The sequence below is a fragment of the Leucopleurus acutus genome, assembly GCF_964270905.1.
Source record: "Leucopleurus acutus genome assembly, chromosome: 15".
NCBI lineage: Eukaryota > Metazoa > Chordata > Mammalia > Artiodactyla > Delphinidae > Leucopleurus > Leucopleurus acutus.
Window position 1 is genome coordinate 50,767,442 of NC_139157.1, and position 22,848 is coordinate 50,790,289.

The following is a 22,848-nucleotide window of genomic DNA, read 5'->3' on the forward strand; positions in this document are numbered from 1 at the left end:
CCCTATTGTAATCAATAGATATTTGCTAATATGCCATTGATCAAAGGCAGTTACATGGCCAGGCTGATATGGGAGAGGATACAGAAAGATATGGAGGATACAGAAAGAAAGATACTGAGAGGCATTGTTTACTGTAGGCCACCAAAGTAACAGCCTACTACAGCTGTGTACCTCCTTAGTCTACAGCAAAGCAGCCTCTCTGCAGGACATTTTGAAGCCTTAACATTCATAGCTTTTGGCCCAGTAATTTTACCTTTAGAGGTTTGTCCTAAGGACAGTATATCAGTTCCCTGGATCTATATTAAGGCTTCATCTAGCTCTCATCCATAGCATTTTGCCCAGGGTCAGATAGCTGATTAATGCCTGAGTTGGGATTAAAACCAGATTGTCTGGTTCCAGAGCTGTATGTTTTAACCATTGTACTATACTGTCTCTCATGTAGATGATGACTCTACACAATCATGTTAACGATATCAAATGAGAAGCTGATATTTTTAATAAGAATAAAATTTGTATATATGGAAGTCTGAAAGGATATACAGTTGGTCCTTGAACAGCATAGGTTTGAACTGCATGGGTCCACCTATTCACGGATTTTTTTCAATAGTAAATACTACAGTACTACAGGATCCATGTTTGCAGAACCGCAGATAGAGAGGAACCATGTATTTGGAGGGCCAACTATAAATTATACTTGGATTTTCAACTCTCAGGAGGGTCAATGCCACTAATACCCAGCATTGTTCAAGGGTCAGTAATGTATCAAAATGACATATCTGCAAATGAGCACGTACCATTGTGTTTTGTTTTTTTTTTTTTTGGTAAGGATACTTTTTATGAGCCTACCATGCAGACTTAACCTAATATATTCATGTGTGTATGTTTTATGTCTATTTCATTTCTACACTGATTACTGTAGTGCAGGTTTCTACCCTTTTATCTAAACAGTAAGTCTGTGATGAATTATGGTTTTCACTGCTAAAGGTAATAAATCTTGGAAGACTACTTTGCTCTCCACCCCCTAGTTTTATGCTGTAAATATCTCTTAAGGAGGGTGTCTTTTTTAGATCTCTGTTGTCCATATGTGCCTGGTAATGCATATACTGAAGTTTAAAATACACCTACTGAAAAGAGCTTCTTAACTAATATTCTTTCACTGGTTTCTACATTATAGTTTTACTTACAGTGACTTTGCATCCCATTTCCAGTTCAGTGTTTTCATAGTGTTAGTTCCAGATCACTATCCTTGAGGAGGTAAAATATTGCCCTTATCTGTCCTGGCTAAACTAGAATCACTGGTGACCATACAGATTCCTGAGTCCCTCCCTACCCTGTTTCACATTTAGTAAGCCTAGGGCAGTGGTTCTTGACCCTGGTTGTACCTTAGAATCACCTAAAAATACTGATGTTTGGATTCCAACCCATGCTAATTTGAATGAGATTCTCTAGATGAGGGCACTTGGAGTGTGTGGGGATGGGAGTGTGTTTAAAACCTCTTGAGGGACTTCCCTGGTGGTAAGATATGATATATCTTATGATATATGATAAGATATAAGAAGATAGTGTCCAGGGCTTCCCTCGTGGCGCAGTAGTTAAGAATCCATCTGCCAATGCAGGGGACATGGGTTCGATCCCTGGTCTGGGAAGATCCCACATGCTGCAGAGCAACTAAGCCCGTGAGCCACAACTACTGAGCCTGCGCTCTAGAGCCCACAAGCCACAACTGCTGAGCCCATGTGCCACAACTACTGAAGCCCGCGTGCCCTAGAGCCCACGCTCTGCAACAAGAGCAGCCACCGCAATGAGAAGCCTGCGAGCCGCAACACAGAGTAGCTCCCGCTCGCCGCAACTAGAGAAAGCCCGCGTGCAGCAATGAAGACCCAACGCAGCCAAAAATAAATAAAATAAATTAAAAAAAATAAAACCTCTTGAGGCAATTCTTACAATTCGGCACGTTGGAAAGAGATAGAAAGTAGTTTTGCACTTCAAAAATTGTTCAAAAAAGGTTACCCTGTTAATAGGCGGTGTTCTTTCAGCAGAAGCCTGTAGGATTATGTAAGTGTTCCTTAACTATTAAGAACAAATTTTCCTTTACAGTAGAATTATTACTGCACAATTCCATTAAAGGTTGTTCATTGAGAACCTTGCATGAGCTCACAAATGAATCTTGTTGCCATTCACAAATGAAGAATATGAACAAAGTAGGAAAAGTATTTGGAATTACTTGGTTTATACATTAATCCAGTCTAGATAATTTCTTCTCTACTGTCTCAGAAATTATACCATAAAGGATACTTCTTTTAAAATAACGGGAAATTGTATCACAGGAAGGCCACGTCCTTATTTTTTAAAAAAAAGAAAGAAAGAAACTAAACTAAATACCTTGGCTTAATGACAATCTACATTTCAAAGGTTCTCCAGACTAAAAGCTTATTCTTCACTTCAATGACTTCTCCCAAGCCATATTTAGAGTTCATCTAGGTTATAAACCATATCTCCAGTTATTCATGCTGTTCCAGTTTGGGTAAAACAAGTATCAAAAGTACTGAAGGGCGAGGTAATAGCTTAAGCACTTCTCAGCTTATCCTTTATCTCTAGATGTAGATATTTGGAGAAATACAACCTTTTAATGAGAACTGTAGTGAGGCATCCATTTACATCTCTTAGGATTGGTTGAATAGAGTATGGTCTATTGGGTATACTTTTGATGTCTTTGCCAGTCTCTTTTTTCAAATGTACACATGACACTATCTGAAGAAATACTAGAAACACCTAGTAAACATTTTTCTAATATCTATTGTTAAGCTATATTCAGGTGACCACGTTTTGAGGCTTGGTTTTCTGCTTGGCTATCAGTGATAATCAGGTTACATATAGGGTATCTGTGAGCTGCTGACTTTAATAGGTCAGCCTGTGTAAGTGTGTAAGACCTAGCTTTTTGGAGACCAATAATGTGGCCATTTCCTCTGCTTGGACATGAAGGGAGCACTTGTTTTAGAGCTCTATACCATGGTTTCAAAATCTGTTCTTTAGTATATAATGTCTGTTTGGATTCCTGATGATTTTACCCTATGTGATTAGTTTTACCTTGTGGGAAATGACTGGTTTCTCTTTTATATAAATAGCCTTTTAAGAGTATCAGGCATATAGGCATCTCTCATAACATTTCATCCCTTTGCAGTTTTGTTTCTGGTATATTATTAGGAAATATAAAGAGCAATAAAATAATATTGAATAGTTCTCTTCAAGCTGTTAGTCTTGTTCTTTTCTAGCTTTCTGAATGCCCCAGGTTTCTTATGTAGTGATCAGTCCATCACCTTTTCATAAGCTACACAGAAGCTTGAGAATTGCCCTGAATTTTGCACAGGACAAGTAACAAATATCCATGGCTTCATTCTAGCCAAGTAGACTATAAGTCTTCTTAATTTTTCTGAATCAACAAATTGTGAACATAATGTCCTTACACATCTGCGTGTTCACACTGTATCTGGCAGAGAGTAGGGCTTTCCTGCAGTAAGCCAGTCTCTCTCTTAATGGTTAAAGTCAGGCAAGTAATTTCACCTAAAAATGTGAATTCTCCAAGAAGAATTCATTCTGTGCTCTGCCAGTTCTATAAGTTTTAAATTTAGCTGGGTAAATTCCAAATGGCACTAAATTTTATTATGAAGGGTAAGTGCAAGAATAAAAAAAAACTCACTATAAAGAGGAAAACAGGTAACTTTACATGGGAGAAATCTTTACATGGGAGAAATCTAGCTGACCTCACCTTAACCAAGTGATCCAATAATAGGACAAGCTGACATCACGTGCTTTCTGATGTCGGGTACTGAGAAAGCTTCAGCATTCCTTCTGTAAGGACATTCCTGACAAAAATGAACGACATGAAACTGGTCATGAGGAAAAGGACAAACTCAAGTGTATAATGTATCTCAGATATCTGGCCTGCATTCTTTAAAACTGCCAATGTCTTAAATGGCAAAAGGGCAGGAGGATTGCTCTAGATTGAAGGAGACTAAAGAGATAACAAGGCATATATAAATAAACTACAAGGATATATTGTACAGCACAGGGAATATAGCCAATATTTTATAATACAAATGGAGTATAATCTATAAAAATTTTGAGCCACTCCGTTGTACACCTGAAACTAATATAATATTGAAAATCCACTATACTTCAATTAAAAAAGAAAACTGCAGAATATTACTGACATCACAAAATTCAGAAATTAACATACTTTTACTAACTGCCTAACACCATTCTATATTTTTTTGAGGTTTTTGCTGCTGTATACTCGTTGATCACTTCTACATATGACAGCAATTTTATAATATTTTATATAGAAAAAATTTTTAAAAATTATATTCCTTCCTCCAGCATGGAGAATAAAATTTTGTTCTTTACTAATGATAATTTAGGAAAAAAATAGTGTCATATATCATTATTTGTAATGCCATGTAGATTATGGGGCTTGTCAAATTTAGGGAAGTCTCCATCAAGTTTCTTTCATTTTATGAATTGTCATATTTATGGGCATTTTGAATTTTCTTTGTGCAGTATTAAGCTTAAATACTCTGAACTGACATTCCTTAACCAATTTGTGTGAATCTTATAAAGAATTTTATGTTATCTTCGTTTTGTGTCAAATCAGTAAAAACTTTAAACGTCAAAAAAAAAGAGGAATAATGAGGCAGTGCTTGATTCTTTTTTTTTAAATAAATTTATTTATTTATTTTTTGCTGCATTGGATTTTCGTTGCTGCATGTGGGCTTTCTCTAGTTGCGGCGAGTGAGGCCTACTCTTCATTGCAGTGCGCAGGCTTCTCATTGAGGTGGCTTCTGTTGTTGAGGAGCGCAGGCTTCAGTAGTTGTGGCACGTGGGCTCAGTAGTTGTGGCTCACAGGCTTTAGAGCAGAGGCTCAGTAGTTGTGGCGCACGGGCTTAGTTGCTCCACGGCATGTGGGATTTTCCCGGAGCAGGGCTCGAACCCATGTCCCCTGCATTGGCAGGCAGATTCTTAACCACTATGCCCCCAGGGACGCCCCATGTTTTGTTTTGTTTTGTTTTAGGACTACCCAGATTACTACCACCGGAAAACTTATTGAGCTGTACCCTCAATGTATTTGTGCACTTTTCTCTATTTGTGTTATTCTTCATTTAAGAAGTTGTTTTAAACTACTCAGGTAATTCTGAAGCATAACCAGGTTGAAGAAGACTTCTTTGACTTCAGTAGTAGGAATAGGATACGGAGTAGAGATTTTGGATTGACTTTTTTAGCTCTGACTTTTTAATATTGTGTTCTATATTTAGATATGACTTTAAAAGCTCCTTTCAGTGCCAGATCTGATCACTCGTGTTGTATTCTCGGCTTTTGCCTCCCTTGTTAATATAGGTAACCTATTTTATAGTTTTCCAAAAAAATGTTATTAAGTAGTGGTGACATTTAACTAGTATTTGGCTTATAATGATTACTAAAAGCATATTTTCAATGTGGAATAAAATAGTTTTTATAGACTTTATGGATTCCAGTCAACCAACTTAACTTTTTGAGGGGCAGATGATTATAATTCTCTGCTTTTTAAGTGTTAGTTTGGGCCATAGCCCTGACATAGCTTAAATTATGGTTAATTTGCAGTTTCTTATATGTATGACAATAGTTGATGTAAATATTTATAGGAGCCTCTGTCTTTGCTTTGCAGAACGTTCATAACTCCATGAGTGAAACTGAGAAGTCTAAAATAGGCCAAGGTTACTTAAGCTTACCTTCAGCATTTACTAATAACACATACCTACACAAATAGCTGACGGCTGTCTTACTTTATGGTTCCTGCCTAATGATGGACTTTAGTTTTGCTTGTCTCTGATCTTGCCTGTCTCTGGTCACTGTTCCTCAAATATTGTTATTTCATACAAATGGCTGAGTTTGACACTTTTACCTGTTAGGTAAAATGAACCATAGCTAAAGGAAAACAGTGGTTTCTAGTTTATGCTCAGCTTGAGCAACTAGAGCAGCTTTTCTTTGTTTTTTTTTATTTATTTATTTATTTATTTATTTATTTATTTATTTATTTGGGCTGCTCCAGGTCTTAGTTGTGGCACATGGGATCTTCGCTGCAGCATGCAGGCTCTTAGTTGCGGCATGCAGACTTCTTAGTTGCGGCATGTGAACTCTTAGTTGCAGCATGCATGCAGGATCTAGTTCCCCTACCAGGGATCAAACCTGGGTCCCCTGCATTGGGAGTACAGAGTCTTACCCACTGGACCACCAGGGAAGTCCCTAGAGCAACTTTTCTTGAAATTAGGAGGAAAATATGAATGTAAGGATGAGAAGATACTAAATCTGGCTTAAGTTTCAGAAGTTTTAGTCATCTTAAGTTAACCATAGTTAAGTCTGATTTATGTTTAGTTTCAGAATTCAGCACTTTATTTGTCTCTGGATAAGTCAAAAGCATTTTAAATGATATCCCAAAAAAAACCTTTAAAGAATTTTTGCTATAATTTGCCTCAGTTGTCTGTCTCTTTTCCATATTCTTCAAGCAGATAAAACTTAAAACTAGCTAGAACCAACCTTTTTCTTTTTTTAAGGAATAACTGACATATAACATTATATTAGTTTCAGGTGTACAACATAATGATTTGATATTTGTATACATTGTGAAATGATCACCACAATAAGTCTAGTTAATATCCAGAATCATACATAATTACCACCAAAAAAATGCTTCTGTGTGTGGTGAGAATAGAACCATCTGTTTTCATGCTGCCCCTTGGTAGTACACGTAGCTAATCTGTTGAATTCATAGTAACTTCTCTGTTATACTTTTTTTATTTAAAGATATTTTCCTGTTCAGAGATGTTTGTTAACTGCTGGTGCTCACAGGAGATACCTTAGCCAGACATTCAGGCTTTTCAGTTTTAATTCCCATCATCTCCTATGGTTTAGAATATACAAGAATTACTTCCTAAATATACTTCTTTCTTCTCTGCATGTAGTTCACACTGTTTTCACCATTCTCAACTGTCTTCCTGAAGTATGGCTGACTCCATGTGTTAAAGGAATGCTGACCAAACCAATCGTCAGTTCCTTTATGCTTTTTCCTTTTTCTTTATACAAATGGTATCATACTGTAGATATATACTGTTCTGAAACTTCTTATACTTTACATGTCTCAGGTAGGCTTCCTGATCAGTCTATGGCTGAGTTATATTTTCTAAAAGCTGTATAATAATTCATTTTATGTTTGTAACAGTTTAATAAGATTTTTAGTTTTCTGGGGTTTTGTGTGTGTGTTGTGATTTTTTGTTTTTTGCTATTATATAAACAATGCTAAAGTAAATTTCTATGCACTGATACCTTTCTGCATATGTGGAAATATTTGTAGGATTAATTCCTGGTGGAATTGTTGGCTCAAAAGATAAATGCGGGCTTCCCTGGTGGCACAGTGGTTGAGAGTCCACCTGCCGATGCAGGGGACACGGGTTCGTGCCCGGTCCGGGAAGATCCCACATGCCGCGGAGCGGCTGGGCCCGTGAGCCATGGCCACTGACCCTGCGGGTCCGGAACTTGTTCTCCGCAACGGGAGAGGCCACAACAGTGAGAGGCCCGCGTACCGCAAAAAAAAAAAAGATAAATGCATTGGGACTTACCTGGTGGCGCAGTGGTTGAGAATCCGCCTCCCAATGCAGGGGACACGGGTTCGAGCTCTGGTTCGGGAAGATCCCACATGCCGTGGAGCAACTAAGCCCGTGCGCCACAACTACTGAGCCCGCGTGCCACAACTACTGAGCCCGCGTGGCACAACTACTGAAGCCTGCGCGCCTAGAGCCCGTGCTCCACAAGAGAAGCCACTGCGATGAGAAGCCCACACACCACAACAAAGAGTAGCCTCTGCTCGACGCAACTAGAGAAAACCCGCGTGCAGCAACAAAGACACAACGCAGCCAAAAATAAATAAATAAATTGAAAAAATATTTTTAATTAAACTAAGAAAAAAAGATAAATGCATTTAAAAGAGTGATAGATATCACCAAAACACCCTCCTTAAAAGGTTGTACCAGTTTTCACTATTATCAGCAAGTTTTTTAGATGCCTATCTATCTTCACCATCATTGGGTATTAAAATTTAATACCTGCTTGTCTGACAAATGAAAATGGGATCTTACTGTTTCGAATGGCATTTCTTGTGTGAGTGAAGTTGAACATTATTGACATAGTTTTTGTGTGTTCTGCCTGTTCTGTTTGTCAGGTTATTCATCTTTATCTTTCATTAGTTTTTAAGTTCTTTACATTTTCATGAAATTATTTCTTTGTTTTTCATTGCATATATTGTCTACAGTTTTTTGTGGTCTTTCAACTTTTTGTTTATGGTGTATGGTATTTTTAACCATGTAAATTTAACTTTTTATATGCTTATCTTGTAACCTATTATAAGCTTCATAAGGGCTGGGACTGCATCTTACTCATTGTTATATTCCTCATCTTATCTAGCACTGTGTCCTTTTATAGATGCTCTTAAACTGTAGTAATAGTTGCATCCTCCCAAAACTGTAGGGGAAACAACAAATTATCCTTACTCTTTTCTCTTTAGAAAACCAAAATAGAATATCTTATAAGGGTTAAATAAGTTGCAAGTGACCAATCGTAAGAGTTTGTAATCAACAGGGATAGTCCAGTGGCTTAAACAAAAAACCTCAGCATCTTTCATTTGTATTTTGATCAAGTTGAATTGCAAGTCCTTGTGATGATCAGGGAGAAGTTAACAGGCACACTTAACACTCTAAAAATAATGGGCAAATAATACTAAGAATTACTTGATGTGACTTTATCGAAACTCTATAAACAAATACACGAAAGGATGCTCAACATCACTAATCATTAGAGAAATGCAAATCGAAACCACAATGAGGTATCACCTCACACCGGTCAGAATGGCCATCATCAAAAAATCTACAAAGAATAAATGCTAGAGAGGGTGTGGAGAAAAGGAACACTCTTGCACTCTTGGTAGGAATGTAAATTGATACAGCCACTATGGAGAACAGTATGGAGGTTCCTCAAAAAACTAAAAATAGAACTACCATATGACCCAGCAATCCCACTACTGGGCATATACCCTGAGAAAACCATAATTCAAAAAGTGTCATGTACCACAATGTTCATTGCAGCTGTTTACAATAGCCAGGACATGGAAGCAACCTAAGTGTCCATCGACAGATGAATGGATAAAGAAGATGTGGCACATATATACAATAGAATATTACTCAGCCATAAAAAGAAACGAAATTGAGTTTTTCTGTAGTGAGGTGGATGGACCTAGAGACTGACATAGAGAGTGGAGTAAGTCAGAAAGAGAAAAACAAATACCGTATGCTAACACATATATATGGAATCTTAAAAAAAAAAAGGTTCTAAAGAACGTAGTGGCAGGACAGGAATAAAGACGCAGACATAGAGAATGGACTTGAGGATACGGGGAAGGGGAAGGGGAAGCTGGGATGAAGTGAGAGAGTGGCCTGGACATATATATACTACCAAATGTAAAATAGATAGCTAGTGGGAAGCAGCTGCATAGCACAGGGAGATCAGCTCGGTGCTTTGTGTCCACCTAGAGGGGTGGGATAGGGAGGGCGGGAGGGAGACATAAGAGGGGATATGGGGATGTATGTATATGTGTAGCTGATTCACTTTGTTATACAGCAGAAACTAACACACCATTGTAAAGCAATTATACTCCAATAAAGATGTTAAAAAAACCACAAAAAACTCTAAAGCAGTCCTCATATAAAGAGAAATTATAACCAGCTGAGAAAACCATGAAATTTTCTTAAGCTAACCATGATCTTTTTTTAATATATTATCTATCAAACTCTTAGCTAATCATAGAAAGGAATGGACTTTTTCTCCCTCCCACTACCTGTCTATTAAAGTGAACAGATATAATCATGCTTGTGTCAAAAGTTCAAAAGGGAAAATGGAGGTAAAATGAGCTGAATTGGCATTCTTCCCTCAACATTGTACCTGTAAGCTTGATAAGTTGTTTCAGAGATTAACTTTATAGACTTCCGTACCCTTAAGTATGAAAATTCTTAGGGAACTCTTTTCACAAGCTTGATCTTAACATATTGAATAAAGAGAGCAGCTAATCCCTTTTGTAAAGTAATTTGAGAGGAGGGAATTCAAAATGTAAAGTCTCACCTGCAGAAAACACTCAATTCTGTAAAGCCCTTTCTATCTTTAGACACTTACAAAGACTTAATATTTTAATGCGGAAGGGTGAACTTGGTTAAAAAGCCAATGGGTGAAATTAGAGAGAAATAATCCAGTGCTTTCTTTCTGGGAATTATCATCCTGCTCTCCAGGGGACCTAATTTTATTCCCTGTGGGGAGTGAGAATACCCCTCTGTACAGCAAGCCAGCATCTCTAAATATAAGCTTGACTTTTAGTATAATAAGAGTCTTGTTAGGTGCAATTTTGCTCTTAGTCATTAATACAATGAACAAATGTTGTGGTTACCTGGGAAAGAAAATTCAAGTGCTTTTAAACCTCTTGTGAGATTTGGTTTCATGCTTGAAACCTATACGGCGTTATGCCCAATAGCATCTGTAGAAGATTCCAAGCTATAAGGTATACTACATAGAGAAGTTAATACACGTTGGAAAAAATTGAAACCACTGCAAAATGGGTTTAAGGTCCTGAATAAAAAGCTTTTCTTTTGCTGAATGACACTTACTAGTGGCATTAAGTTTAACAAATGATTGGAAGTTTCTTAGGGGTGAATTTTACATGATGATGATGTCCCTGTAAGAAGCCAGTCTTTCCTTCTGGTGACACTTTTTCTTTTCAGCTTTAAAACAGTTTGTCATTCTACAAGTGCAAAGACTGAATAAAGGACAAAATATAATCTGAGAGTATATAGTATTAAATAGCATTTTCAGTATGGTATGGCATTAATTGTGTTAGGTCATTTCTGTCCCTACCAACTTTTGATATTATATGCATTTTAAAATCTATTCTTGATTATAAAATTGTAGTGGTATACAGCTTCTGCTAATAGCCCTCAGTCGTAAACCATTTTAAATTGCATTTGGTAGTGTATTTTCTCTTTAGGATCAGTAAACGATAATAGAAATCTTTCTTATTACTTTAAGTTTAGAATTTGACCGAAGTAGTCTTTGCGTTCTTTCAAGAATAGTCTTCCATTCCGATGTAACCTCAAGGTACTGGGCATTATGTTTTCAGTTCTTAAACTTGCCCTCAGCCTGTAAGCTCTGGATAGATAGACCTTATGTGTATGACTCCTAATTTCCTATTGGTGGTAAGAGTGCATTGCACTCTTTCCCTGCTGTTTTCTCGCATTTTTAAGAAGACTATTAAGAATAATTCTGTATTCTTTTCTTTCACTATGAAACATCTAATTTAGTCATAATAACAAAATATTTTGTATTTCATTTCAAAGTAGTTAAGGTCTGTTTCCCCTATGAGCGTTGTATACTAAACTGTATAGCAATCAGAGCTAGCTTCATCTCACTCCTGACATTTTTACAGCTTACTGAAATAGAAAAACTGACCTATATTTATGTAACTGACGTCAGGCAGAATGACATCCAAAAGCATATGTACAAACGTGCATTTTAAAAGTTGTATTCTAGTATAAATAACATACTTTTTAACAGCCATGTAAAAAATGTACTTTTTTACATTTAAAGGTAAAATGTCATCTTAATAACTTTATGATTTTCTTATATTAACATAACTAGGCTTGCCATATTATCGATTTGACAAACAGGTCCTCCCCCAACCCCCCACTTTTTTGAAGTCCCTATAACATGCTTCAACTTAGGAGTGATTTTCTGTTTGTTTCAGACAAATCTGCCTATTTTCAAGCTGAAGGAATCTACCGTTAGAAGAAGATACAGTGACTTTGAATGGCTGCGAAGTGAATTAGAAAGAGAGAGTAAGGTAAGAATTATTTGTAATGTGACTGTAAAACAAAACATTCCAAATTTTAATGTTTAAGACTTCTCAGGAGAATGATCTTGAATAAAGTGAATAAAATAAAACATTTCTTTTTTTTTTTTTTCAAATAGTTCAATTTCATTTTACTTCATAGGAGATGGGGGAAGTGTGCAGTTTTTCCTTAGAACTCTTCCTTCTCATGTCTACTTCAGTGGCCCAGTTGAGGCCTTTGCTGACTTACACTTAGATAACTCTTCTTAGAACTTTCTTGCTATTGCTTCCTTCCTTTCCATGATCTTCCTGTCCCACCTTCCTCTCCTCCCCTTGCTAAATTTCTCTTCTTCGGTACATCTCCTATATCAGTGTATTTCCATTTTCTTTTTTTTTTTACTGACGCCATACTTTTTTTTTTATCATCACACATTTACATATAACAGAAGTTTCATAAACCAGTACTTACCTTACTCTGTGTGACAGGTACTGATATTCCTCAGATTAGCTTTTTAAATGATGGCCATGATCTACTGTTGGGTTGCTACCTGCAGTTTTAGAACACTCTCATATATCCTGATAATAATTGTCTTCTCTTAGAAGAAATTTGGTGGCTTTGGCTGCAACATAGAGAGAACAAGGTCTCATTCTAATGTCTCTTATTTCAGCCCTACATCAGAATGACATATATGGCATGGAGTCATGAGAAGTACACTCAGAATAGCGAAAAGTTATCTTGTGACTCAAGTGTAGTAGGATAAGAAGTGGGTATGGTAGGAGCCCTGAAGTAGGTTAAGGCTAACTCGTTCCCGCTTCTGAAGCGTACTAAGGTAGAAAAGGAAGGAAAACGTCCTTAACCAGAAAAATGTGGCTGGATACAAGAGCAACATATACAAATCATAGCATTCCATCAAAAATGGAAAAACAGTTTTACTCCAAAGAATATTCAAGTATAAAATACTTACAGATAAAACTGGAAATATAAGACCCATGTAAAGAAAACTTTAAAATTTCATTGAAAGATCAAAAGAAGACCATAATAAACAGAAATATTACATTCCTGGTTTGGAATATTCACTTTTGAAGATTCATTTACTCTATAAACATTTGAGAGCTCATTCTGTGTGTTCTGTGAGTTGCAGACAAAACTGTGAACAAATGAAGGGTCCCTACTTTTATGGCACTTTATTGGGTAAGTTGGGGTAGTGGTGAAGGGAGACCAGAAAAAGATGGTAAGATATATAATATATTAGATGGTAATATGCTCTAAAAATCAAAATTAAGGGAAATAGGGAGTGCCAGGAGAGCTACTGTCATATAGGATAGTCAAGGGAAGGCCTCTCTTAGAGGTGGGATTTTAGCAGTAGACCTGACAGAAATAAGGCAGTATCTCCTAACTTATTTATAAATTTGTAAAATTCTAATACAAATCTTATTGGAGTTCTTTATAAACCTGCAGATTTATATAGAGCTTTAGAATCAGAGAAAGCTCAAGAATAGCCAAAAGTTATTTTTACCAATAATTTAGCACCTGCAGACATCAGAGCATATGTTAAGACTATAGTAATTAAAACAATGTAGTATTGCTTTAGGTATGGACAAATAGATTAGCAGAATGTCAGAAAATTTAGAAGCTGACCACATGTTTACTGGAAATTTAGTTCATAACAAAAATAACATTGTCAGTTTGTGCAAAAAGGAATTTATATTCAGTAAATGGGGTTGAAACATTTGGCTATTTGGGAATAAAGATTTATAACTCACTGTATATAAATTACAGATGGTTTGAAGATCTAAATGTACAAAACAAGTTAGGAAAGTTTTGGGTAACAAAGAAGAAATTTTTTATGACCATAGGGAAAAGTGTCTTTTTTCCCCCCACCTTTATTGAGATAGAATTGACAAATAACATTAAGTTATATAACAAAATGATTTGATATATGTATATATTGTGAAATGATTACCATAATAAAATTAGTTAATACATCTGTCACTTCACATAGGGGTTTTTGTTTTTGTTGTTTTGTTGTTAGTGGTGGTAACATTCAATATCTCTTGAAACATTCGATGTTTCTCTTAGCAACTTTTAAGAGTACAATATAATCCTGTTAACTATAGTTACCATGCTATACATTAGATCCCAGAACCTACTCATCTTTTAACTGAGAGGTTGTACCGTTTGACCAATGTCTCTTCATTTCCCCCACCCCTCAACCCATCTACTACTCTCTGTTTCTGTGAATTCAGCTCTTTTCGATTCCACATATAAGTGAGATCATACAGTATTTGTCTTTTTCTGTCTGATTATGGGAAGAAATGTCTTGATAGGCTTGTGGCTTTGCTTAACATAGCACCTGGCACACTGGAGTGTTTAATACGCATTTCATGAATGTATACATCACTTTTTTTATGACAGCTTTATTGACATAATTCACATGCCATACAATTCACCAATTTAAAGTGTACAATTCATTAGCTCTAGTAGTTTTCTGGTAGCATCTTTAGGATTCTCTATGTATAGTATCATGTCATCTGCAAACAGTGACAGCTTTACTTCTTCTTTTCCGATTTGGATTCCTTTTATTTCCTTTTCTTCTCTGATTGCTGTGGCTAAAACTTCCAAAACTATGTTGAATAAGAGTGGTGAGAGTGGGCAACCTTGTCTTGTTCCTCTTCTTAGTGGAAATGCTTTCAGTTTTTCACCATTGAGGATGATGTTGCCTGTGGGTTTGTCATATATGACCTTTATTATGTTGAGGAAAGTTCCCTCTATGCCAACTTTCTGCAGGGTTTTTATCATAAATGGGTGTTGAATTTTGTCAAAAGCTTTCTCTGCGTCTATTGAGATGATCATATGGTTTTTCTCCTTCAATTTGTTAATATGGTATATCACGTTGATTGATTTGCGTATACTGAAGAATCCTTGCATTCCTGGAATAAACCCCACTTTGGTAAAGTAGCAGGATACAAAATTAATGCACAGAAATCTCTGGCATTCCTATACACTAATGAAGAAAAATCTGAAAGTGAAATCAAGAAAACACTCCCATTTACCATTGCAACAAAAATAATAAAATATCTCGAAATAAACCTACCTAAGGAGACAAAAGACCTGTATGCAGAAAATTATAAGACACTGATGAAAGAAATTAAAGATGATACAAATAGATGGAGAGATATACCATGTTCTTGGATTGGAAGAATCAACATTGTGAAAATGACTCTACTACCCAAAGCAATCTACAGATTCAATGCAATCCCTGTCAAACTGCCACTGGCATTTTTCACAGAACTAGAACAAAAAAATTCACAATTTGTATGGAAACACAAAAGACCACGAATAGCCAAAGCAATCCTGAGAACGAAAAACGGAGCTGGAGGAATCAGGCTCCCTGACTTCAGACTATACTACAAAGCTACAGTAATCAAGACAGTATGGTACTGGCACAAAAACAGACACATAGATCAATGGAACAGGATAGAAAGCCCAGAGATAAACCCACGCACATGTGGTCACCTTATCTTTGATAAAGGAGGCAGGAATGTACAGTGGAGAAAGGACAGCCTCTTCAATAAGTGGTGCTGGGAAAACTGGACAGGTACATGTAAAAGTATGAGATTAGATCACTCCCTAACACCGTACACAAAAATAAGCTCAAAATGGATTAAAGACCTAAATGTAAGGCCAGACACTATAAAACTCTTAGAGGAAAACATAGGCAGAACGATGACATAAATCACAGCAAGATCCTTTTTGACCCACCTCGTAGAAAAATGGAAATAAAAACAAAAATAAACAAATGGGACCTAAAGAAACTTCAAAGCTTTTGCACAGCAAAGGAAACCATAAACAAGACCAAAAGACAACCCTCAGAATGGGAGAAAATATTTGCAAATGAAGCAACTGAAAAGGATTAATCTCCAAAATTTATAAGCAGCTCATGCAGCTCAATAACAAAAAAACAAACCACCCAATCCAAAAATGGGCAGAAGACCTAAATAGACATTTCTTCAAAGAAGATATACAGACTGCCAACAAACACATGAAGGAATGCTCAACATCATTAATCATTAGAGAGATGCAAATCAAAACTACAATGAGATATCATCTCACACCAGTCAGAATGGCCATCATCAAAAAATCTAGAAACAATAAATGCTGGAGAGGGTGTGGAGAAAAGGGAACACTCTTGCACTGCTGGTGGGAATGTGAATTGTGCAGCCACTATGGAGAACAGTATGGAGGTTCCTTGGAAAACTACGAATAGAGCTACCATATGACCCAGCAATCCCACTACTGGGCATATACCCTGAGAAAACCATAACTCAGAAAGAGTCATGTACCAAAATGTTTATTGCAGCTCTATTTACAATAGCCCAGAGATGGAAACAACCTAGGTGTCCATCATCGGATGAATGGATAGGGAAGATGTGGCACATATATACAATGGAATATTACTCAGCCATAAAAAGAAATGAAACTGAGTTATTTGTAATGAGATGGATGGACCTAGAGTCTGTCATACAGAGTGAAGTAAGTCAGAAAGAGAAAGACAAATACCGTATGCTAACACATATATATGGAATTTAAGAAAAAAAAAAAGTCATGAAGAACCTAGGGGTAAGACAGGAGTGGAGACACAGACCTACTGGAGAATGGACTTGAGGATATGGGGAGGGGGAGGGGTAAGCTGTGACAAAGTGAGAGAGTGGCATGGACATATATACACTACCAAACGTAAAATAGATCGCTAGTGGAAAGCAGCCACATAGCACAGGGAGATCAGCTCGGGTGTTTTGTGACCGCCTGGAGGGGTGGGATAGGGAGGGTGGGAGGGAGGGAGACGCAAGAAGGAAGAGATATGGGAACATATGTATATGTATAACTGATTCACTTTGTAATAAAGCAGAAACTAACACACCATCGTAAAGCAATTATACTCCAATAAAGATGTAAAAAAATAAAATAAAGTGTACAATTCAGTGGTTCTTACTATATTCACAAAGATGTGCAACCATTACTATAGTCAGTTTTAGAACACTGTAATCACACCGTAAGAGAAACCCCATACCCGTGAGTAATCACTACCAATTTCTCCTCACCCAGCCCTAAACAACCACTAATCTTTCTCTATGGATTTGCCTGTTCTGGGCATTTCATATAAATAGAAACGTAGAATATGTAGTCGTTTGTGTCTGGCTTCTTTCACTGGCTTCTTTCACTGAGAGTGTTTTCTAGGTTCATCCTATTGTATTGTTAATCACTACTTCATTTCTTTTTATTTCCCCAAAATATTCTTTTGTATGGATAAACCACATTTTATTTATCCATTTATCATTGGCAGACATTTGGGTCATTCCTGCTTTTTGACTATTGAGAATAATGCTGCTATGGGACTTCCCTGGTGGTCCAGTGGTTAAAACTATGCTCCCAGTGCAGGGGGCGCGGGTTCGATCCCTGGTCAGGGAACTAGGTCTCGCATGCCGCAACTAAGACCCACGCAGTCAAATAAATAAATAAATATTTTAAAAAAATAATAATGCTGCTGTGAACATTCATGTACAGGTTTTTGTATGGACATATGTTTGTATTTCTTGGGTACATACCTAAGAATGGATTTACAGCCATATGATAACTCTGTTTAACCTTTTGAGGAACTCCCAGACTTTTTTTTCCAGAACAGCTATACCATTTTTACATTTCCACCAACAATGTATAAAGGTTCCATGTTTTTCCACATCCTCACCAACATTTAATATTATCTGATTTCTTTATTATAGCTTTCTTAGCATGTGTGAAGTGGTATCTCGTGGTTTTCATTTTCCTGATGGCTAATCATGTTGATCATCTTTTCATGTACTTATCAGCCATTTACATATCTTCTGTGGAGAAATTTTTTTTCGCATCCTTTGCCCATTTTATTGAGTTTCTTTTATTATTGAGTTGTATATAGACTATACTAAAAAAACAAAAAAAACCTCTTACAAGTCCCTCATCAGATTTACAGTTTGCAAAAATCTTCTCCTATTCTGTGAATTTTCACTTGATGTTGTCCTTTGACGCACAGTACTTCACTTTTAACATTAGACCAGATAATTATTTTGGGCATTTAACGTGTGTGAAAGTTGTACATACATTAGTATTGCTAAGAACAATTAATCAAGTTGTTTTATTTATATATTAGTACTTTTAATTAAGATCTGTTATACTAGACTAGAAAGTAGATGAAATTTATTGTATTTACTGGTCATTATGGTTCAATCGTTTAGCTTTTTTTATTTCAGTATGCTTTCACTATATTATGCTGGCCAGATATCCTTCTGTCCACTTCTTGCCCCACATACACACACATATCATCAGACTCATTACTTTTAAATTGGTGTAAGAATTCTAAGTAGATCTTTTCAGACTGCTTAAGCAAAAATAATTTGATGTTGAAGATCTTTGGGATCTTAGCTGGACAAACCACTCATGATTTTTGTAGGTGATTAATCCTGTTGCCTACAACCTTACCATCCATTTCAATGAGTATTTTGAGTATTAGTAAGAACGTATCTCTACGGATGATAATACATAGTAATTTTTAATCTTATATTTCATGCTAAATTCTACCCTGAATTAATGGTGGTCATTTCGTTAACACACTGGTTCTATATTCCTTTTTTTATAATAGCTTTATAGATGCAGATGTTTTTTCCTGCCCATCATATAAACTATTCTGCTGGAGCTCAGCTAGTGGTCATGATCCCTGTTTTTTAATTGTAAGTTCCCTGCAGGTTTTAACTCTTCAACTTGACAAATGCTAATATAGGGGAGAGATTTAAGAATGTTAAAGCAAACTTATGAAGACCAATCTTTAGATGTCTTAAGCATTGGGTATCTGGGGAGAGTAGATCTAGGAAGGAATTACAAAGTTTATGTTGGGCATTGGTTTTGTGTTTCTTTTTTGCTCTTTGTTTTTTGCTGATCTGTAAGAAGTTTTATGATCTTTCCCTTTTTTACCTTGTTGAATTATCATTTTAGGATAGAAACTCTGCATCAAGGGTTTTAGGTTTTACCTCTTAGAATATATATGATTTTATTACTGGTGTTTGCTATTTATATTTCTCCTTGTTTGACTTGTTTGCCCACACCTTTTCTCTGTTTTAACATAAGATAAGGATTCACCTAAGTGGTTAGTCATTTAACAGATATTTGAGCTTCTGTTGTATACCCAGCTTTTCTTAAAATAACCGTAAAAAGCCTGAGACAAGGGTCCTTGATTTGAAAGCATTAATAGGATAGATTGGTGGTTCTCCACCAGGGGCAGTTTTGTTCCCCAGGAGACATTTGACAGTGTCTGGAGACCATTGTTACTGTCACAACTGCGGGGTGCCTACTGGCGGCGTCTAGTGGGTAGAGGCCTGGGATGCTGTTGAATAGGTATTCTACGGTGTACAAGAAACCCCTCCCCCCAGTACATTATCTAGTTCAAAATGTTAATAGTGCCATGGTTGAGAAATTCTGAGGTAGAGAACCCAACTAACCTGTGAAATAAATAGCTAGGTGCTATTTAATTCAAACAAATATTTGAGCTCCAGATAATTCCCAGAAGAGGGAGATCAGTCATAAGTTGTCCCTAGAGGAAAGTTAGGCTTTGACAGGGAAAATTTGGGATGTTCCTCTAGTGTGGGAAGGAAGAAATGACAGGTCTTTGGGGAAAGATAGGATAATGGGTTTGGGAGAAAGTTGACGTGCTTCTTAGCCTAGGAAATGGAAGAGTGGCAACAAGTAGAGTTGATTATTTTGTCATCACCTCAAACACAGGTAGGAAAGATTATATGCAGCTGGTATGAGGTGGAAGAAATTTACCACAGAATTCTTATCTGCCCATGCCAGAAAGAACATTGTTAGTATTTTACTTCTTCATTTAATTGAGAGTTGAGTTTGATCTCTTCAGTTACCATTGTAATAAAGCATTGTCTTCCCCAAGTGACATCAGAACTGTCTGAGGGGCACGGTAGCCTTTACTTCAGTATTGATTATTCGCTTTGTATACTTGTGCTTTGATAAGTCCAGGAAAAATGAAAATGAAGCTGTGGGCCCTGCCATTGAGGAGCTTTGGTCTGATGGACTATTGTGGCATTTTGGTTATCTTGCCTCCAAAACATTGAATCATTTTTCAGTGTATTTTTATTGATTCCCTTTTACTGTATATTTAAACTAGTTTAACAATGGGATGGTTCTCATAGTGAAGATATACTTTGTCTTCATGTTATGCTCTCTAAATTTTCCCAACTCAGCCAGCATGTTCAAGAACTTTCTTTCCTTATCTTGTTTTAGGTTGTAGTTCCCCCACTCCCTGGGAAAGCGTTTTTGCGTCAGCTTCCTTTTAGAGGAGATGATGGAATATTTGATGACAATTTTATTGAAGAAAGGAAGCAAGGGCTGGAGCAGTTTATAAACAAGTAAGTGCTTTCTGTTCCTTAAGGTCTAAGAGTGAATAGTGTTCTGAGCTGTCTTTAGGTGACTGCTGTTTATTAATTTAGATATCAGACTAAACTGGTGCTTTTTCTTTTTGGTCATTTCCTAACTTTTTGTATCGTTTAAACAAAGTGAAAACATATAACAAGTTGAATATCGTGATAAATATTAACACACTTGAGTAATACGAGTATCTTTGTGTTGACCTAAGTTTTGTATTTGTTTTTCTTGGTTAATTTATGCAAATTACGTTCAAAATTACAGCATTTAAAAAATAGTTTTACTTATGATTCTTTCTGATTTAAGGTATGTTCTAGCATGAACAGTAACACTTACAATACACTTGCAATCATTTTGATTGCAGATGGAAGTATCATCAGCATGTCTTGTGTAAAGGTGCACATTTAAAATTTTTGTGGCAAAATATATTCTTTTGAAAATGTAAGGAGACTGTATCATTTATCTTTTACTTTAGAAACTTAATAAACTCAAACTCTAGCTTTTAATTTTATTCCTATTTGAAATATAGCCTCTTTTTTTTTTTCTTTTTTGGAAAAGTTATGCCTGGAAAGGGCTCACTATAATTGTGCATTTGGCCTTAAGTTTGACCAAATAAAGTCAACTCCTAGAGAATACGGTTGTGTGAGCTTATTTATTAGCAATACTTTAATTTTTATCTAGTAATTTGAAGATCTGTGAGTGGTAAACAGAGGGAAAGTTATACAAAGCCCTTAACTTTTAGTTATCTGAGAGCACACAACCTTCATTGTCTTCTTATGAACATACGTTCTTTTTGGAGAAGGCAGTGCTAGCTTGGATGTTTTTAAATTCTGAAATAAAGTCTGGTTGCTCAGTCTGATCTTGTGTTTAGTCTGATGGAAACGTTTAAAAGCAAGCAAAAAACAAAAACAAAAAAACCTGAACATTTGTGCCTGTTTCTTAGTATTTTGGGGCTTTTATTGAACTTCAGTGTATTTCTAACTATAATCCTACATCTTTTCCTTCTTTAAAATGGATTCTTAGAATCAATGACATTGTTTCACTTTTAACATTAAAATTCATTTAGGTTTCTTACGAATATACCAACTAATATGTAAAGAAGTTAATTGCGTACATACGCCAGAGGCAGTGCAAAACTAGTGATTAAATGTTTTCTAAATTACCCTTATGATCTGAAGGAAAGAAAATATACTGTTAGTTGATAGACCATAGCTTTATGGGCAGTCCAGAATAACACTTATTATTACTAAGTTGTTTGTGCTTCCTAACCTTAAAATGTGTATATTTGGTCCCCCTCCACCACTTTTATAAAATACTGGACTGAATTTGTATCTTTTATTCCTAGGGTCGCTGGTCATCCTCTGGCACAGAATGAACGTTGTCTTCATATGTTTTTACAGGATGAAATTATAGATAAAAGCTATACTCCATCTAAAATAAGACATGCCTGAAATTTGGCAAGAAGGGGCAAGAAAAACTTTCCATGACTATTAATGATTCATATGCACCAGTGAAGAAGTTCTAACTAACTTTAGCATGCTGCACAAAAACTGGTATAATATGCCTGCAGTATACTAACACTCATATGCTCAGTTTTGTTCTGTTTTGTTTTGGCAGTTGACAAGAAGTTAATTTGCTTTCGTGAAAAAAATCCCTCATTCCAGCCTTTCTATATAAATAGTTCTTTCTTGCAGTTTTAATGTGGTACACACTCTAGCTTCACAAACCTGTTACTCTAGTATAACTTGCAGTGTCCTAACTAAAGTTACTCATTTGGTCTTACCTGCAGTTTTTGTGTCATGTTTGCTTCTTGAATCTGATTAATAGAATTTTTCTCTTATCCCCTTTTTAATACGTGGTGTCACTTGACCTAATTTATGTGTGGAAGCACTACACATTGGTTTCCAGTACCCTACACGTAAGATACACACTTGTGTGCAGAAAGTATCTCCCTTCAGGCTTGTAATCCCCTTCACATGGAAGATCAGTGAGGGAAATCTTTATATTCTGTATAAAAACAAAATCAAATTTATATACTAAAATCATTTGTCTAAAAATTTAAGTTGTTTTCAAATAAAAATAAAAATGCATTTCTGATATGCACTGATTGTGTTGCTTCTGGCTTTTCTTTTCTCCCTTCAGAAGACTTTCCTACTTAACTCACTTGTTGAGAGGGATTATTTACTAATTATATACTTTTCTCATTCCTGTAACTCCATTCCTCTTTAAGCACTGGTGATATCAAATATGCTACTACCCTTTGAATGGGGCTATTTTCTTTTACACAACAAAAAAAGTGATGTACTAGGAAAAGCATTCCTTAAAGCTTACTGAGTTGTTATGAAGCACTTTGTGTATTTGGAAAATGCTCTATAATCTCAAGTCATTCTTTTCAAAAGGCCTTTTAAGATAAGTCAATAGCATGCCCCCTATTTTT

At 36.1% G+C, this 22,848-nt stretch overlaps 1 protein-coding gene across 1 annotated transcript in view; it reads left to right on the forward strand.

Moving 5' to 3' along the window:
* SNX3 (sorting nexin 3) overlaps positions 1-22,508 on the forward strand; it is a 43,771-nt gene extending 21,263 nt beyond the window's left edge. Inside the window, exons 2-4 of the mRNA XM_082856032.1 lie at positions 11,864-11,959; positions 20,271-20,395; positions 21,757-22,508. Coding sequence (XP_082712158.1) covers positions 11,864-11,959; positions 20,271-20,395; positions 21,757-21,862 — 327 coding nt within the window. The 3' untranslated portion in view covers positions 21,863-22,508. The remainder of the gene's footprint in view (positions 1-11,863; positions 11,960-20,270; positions 20,396-21,756) is intronic.
* The last annotated feature ends 340 nt before the right edge of the window (positions 22,509-22,848 follow it).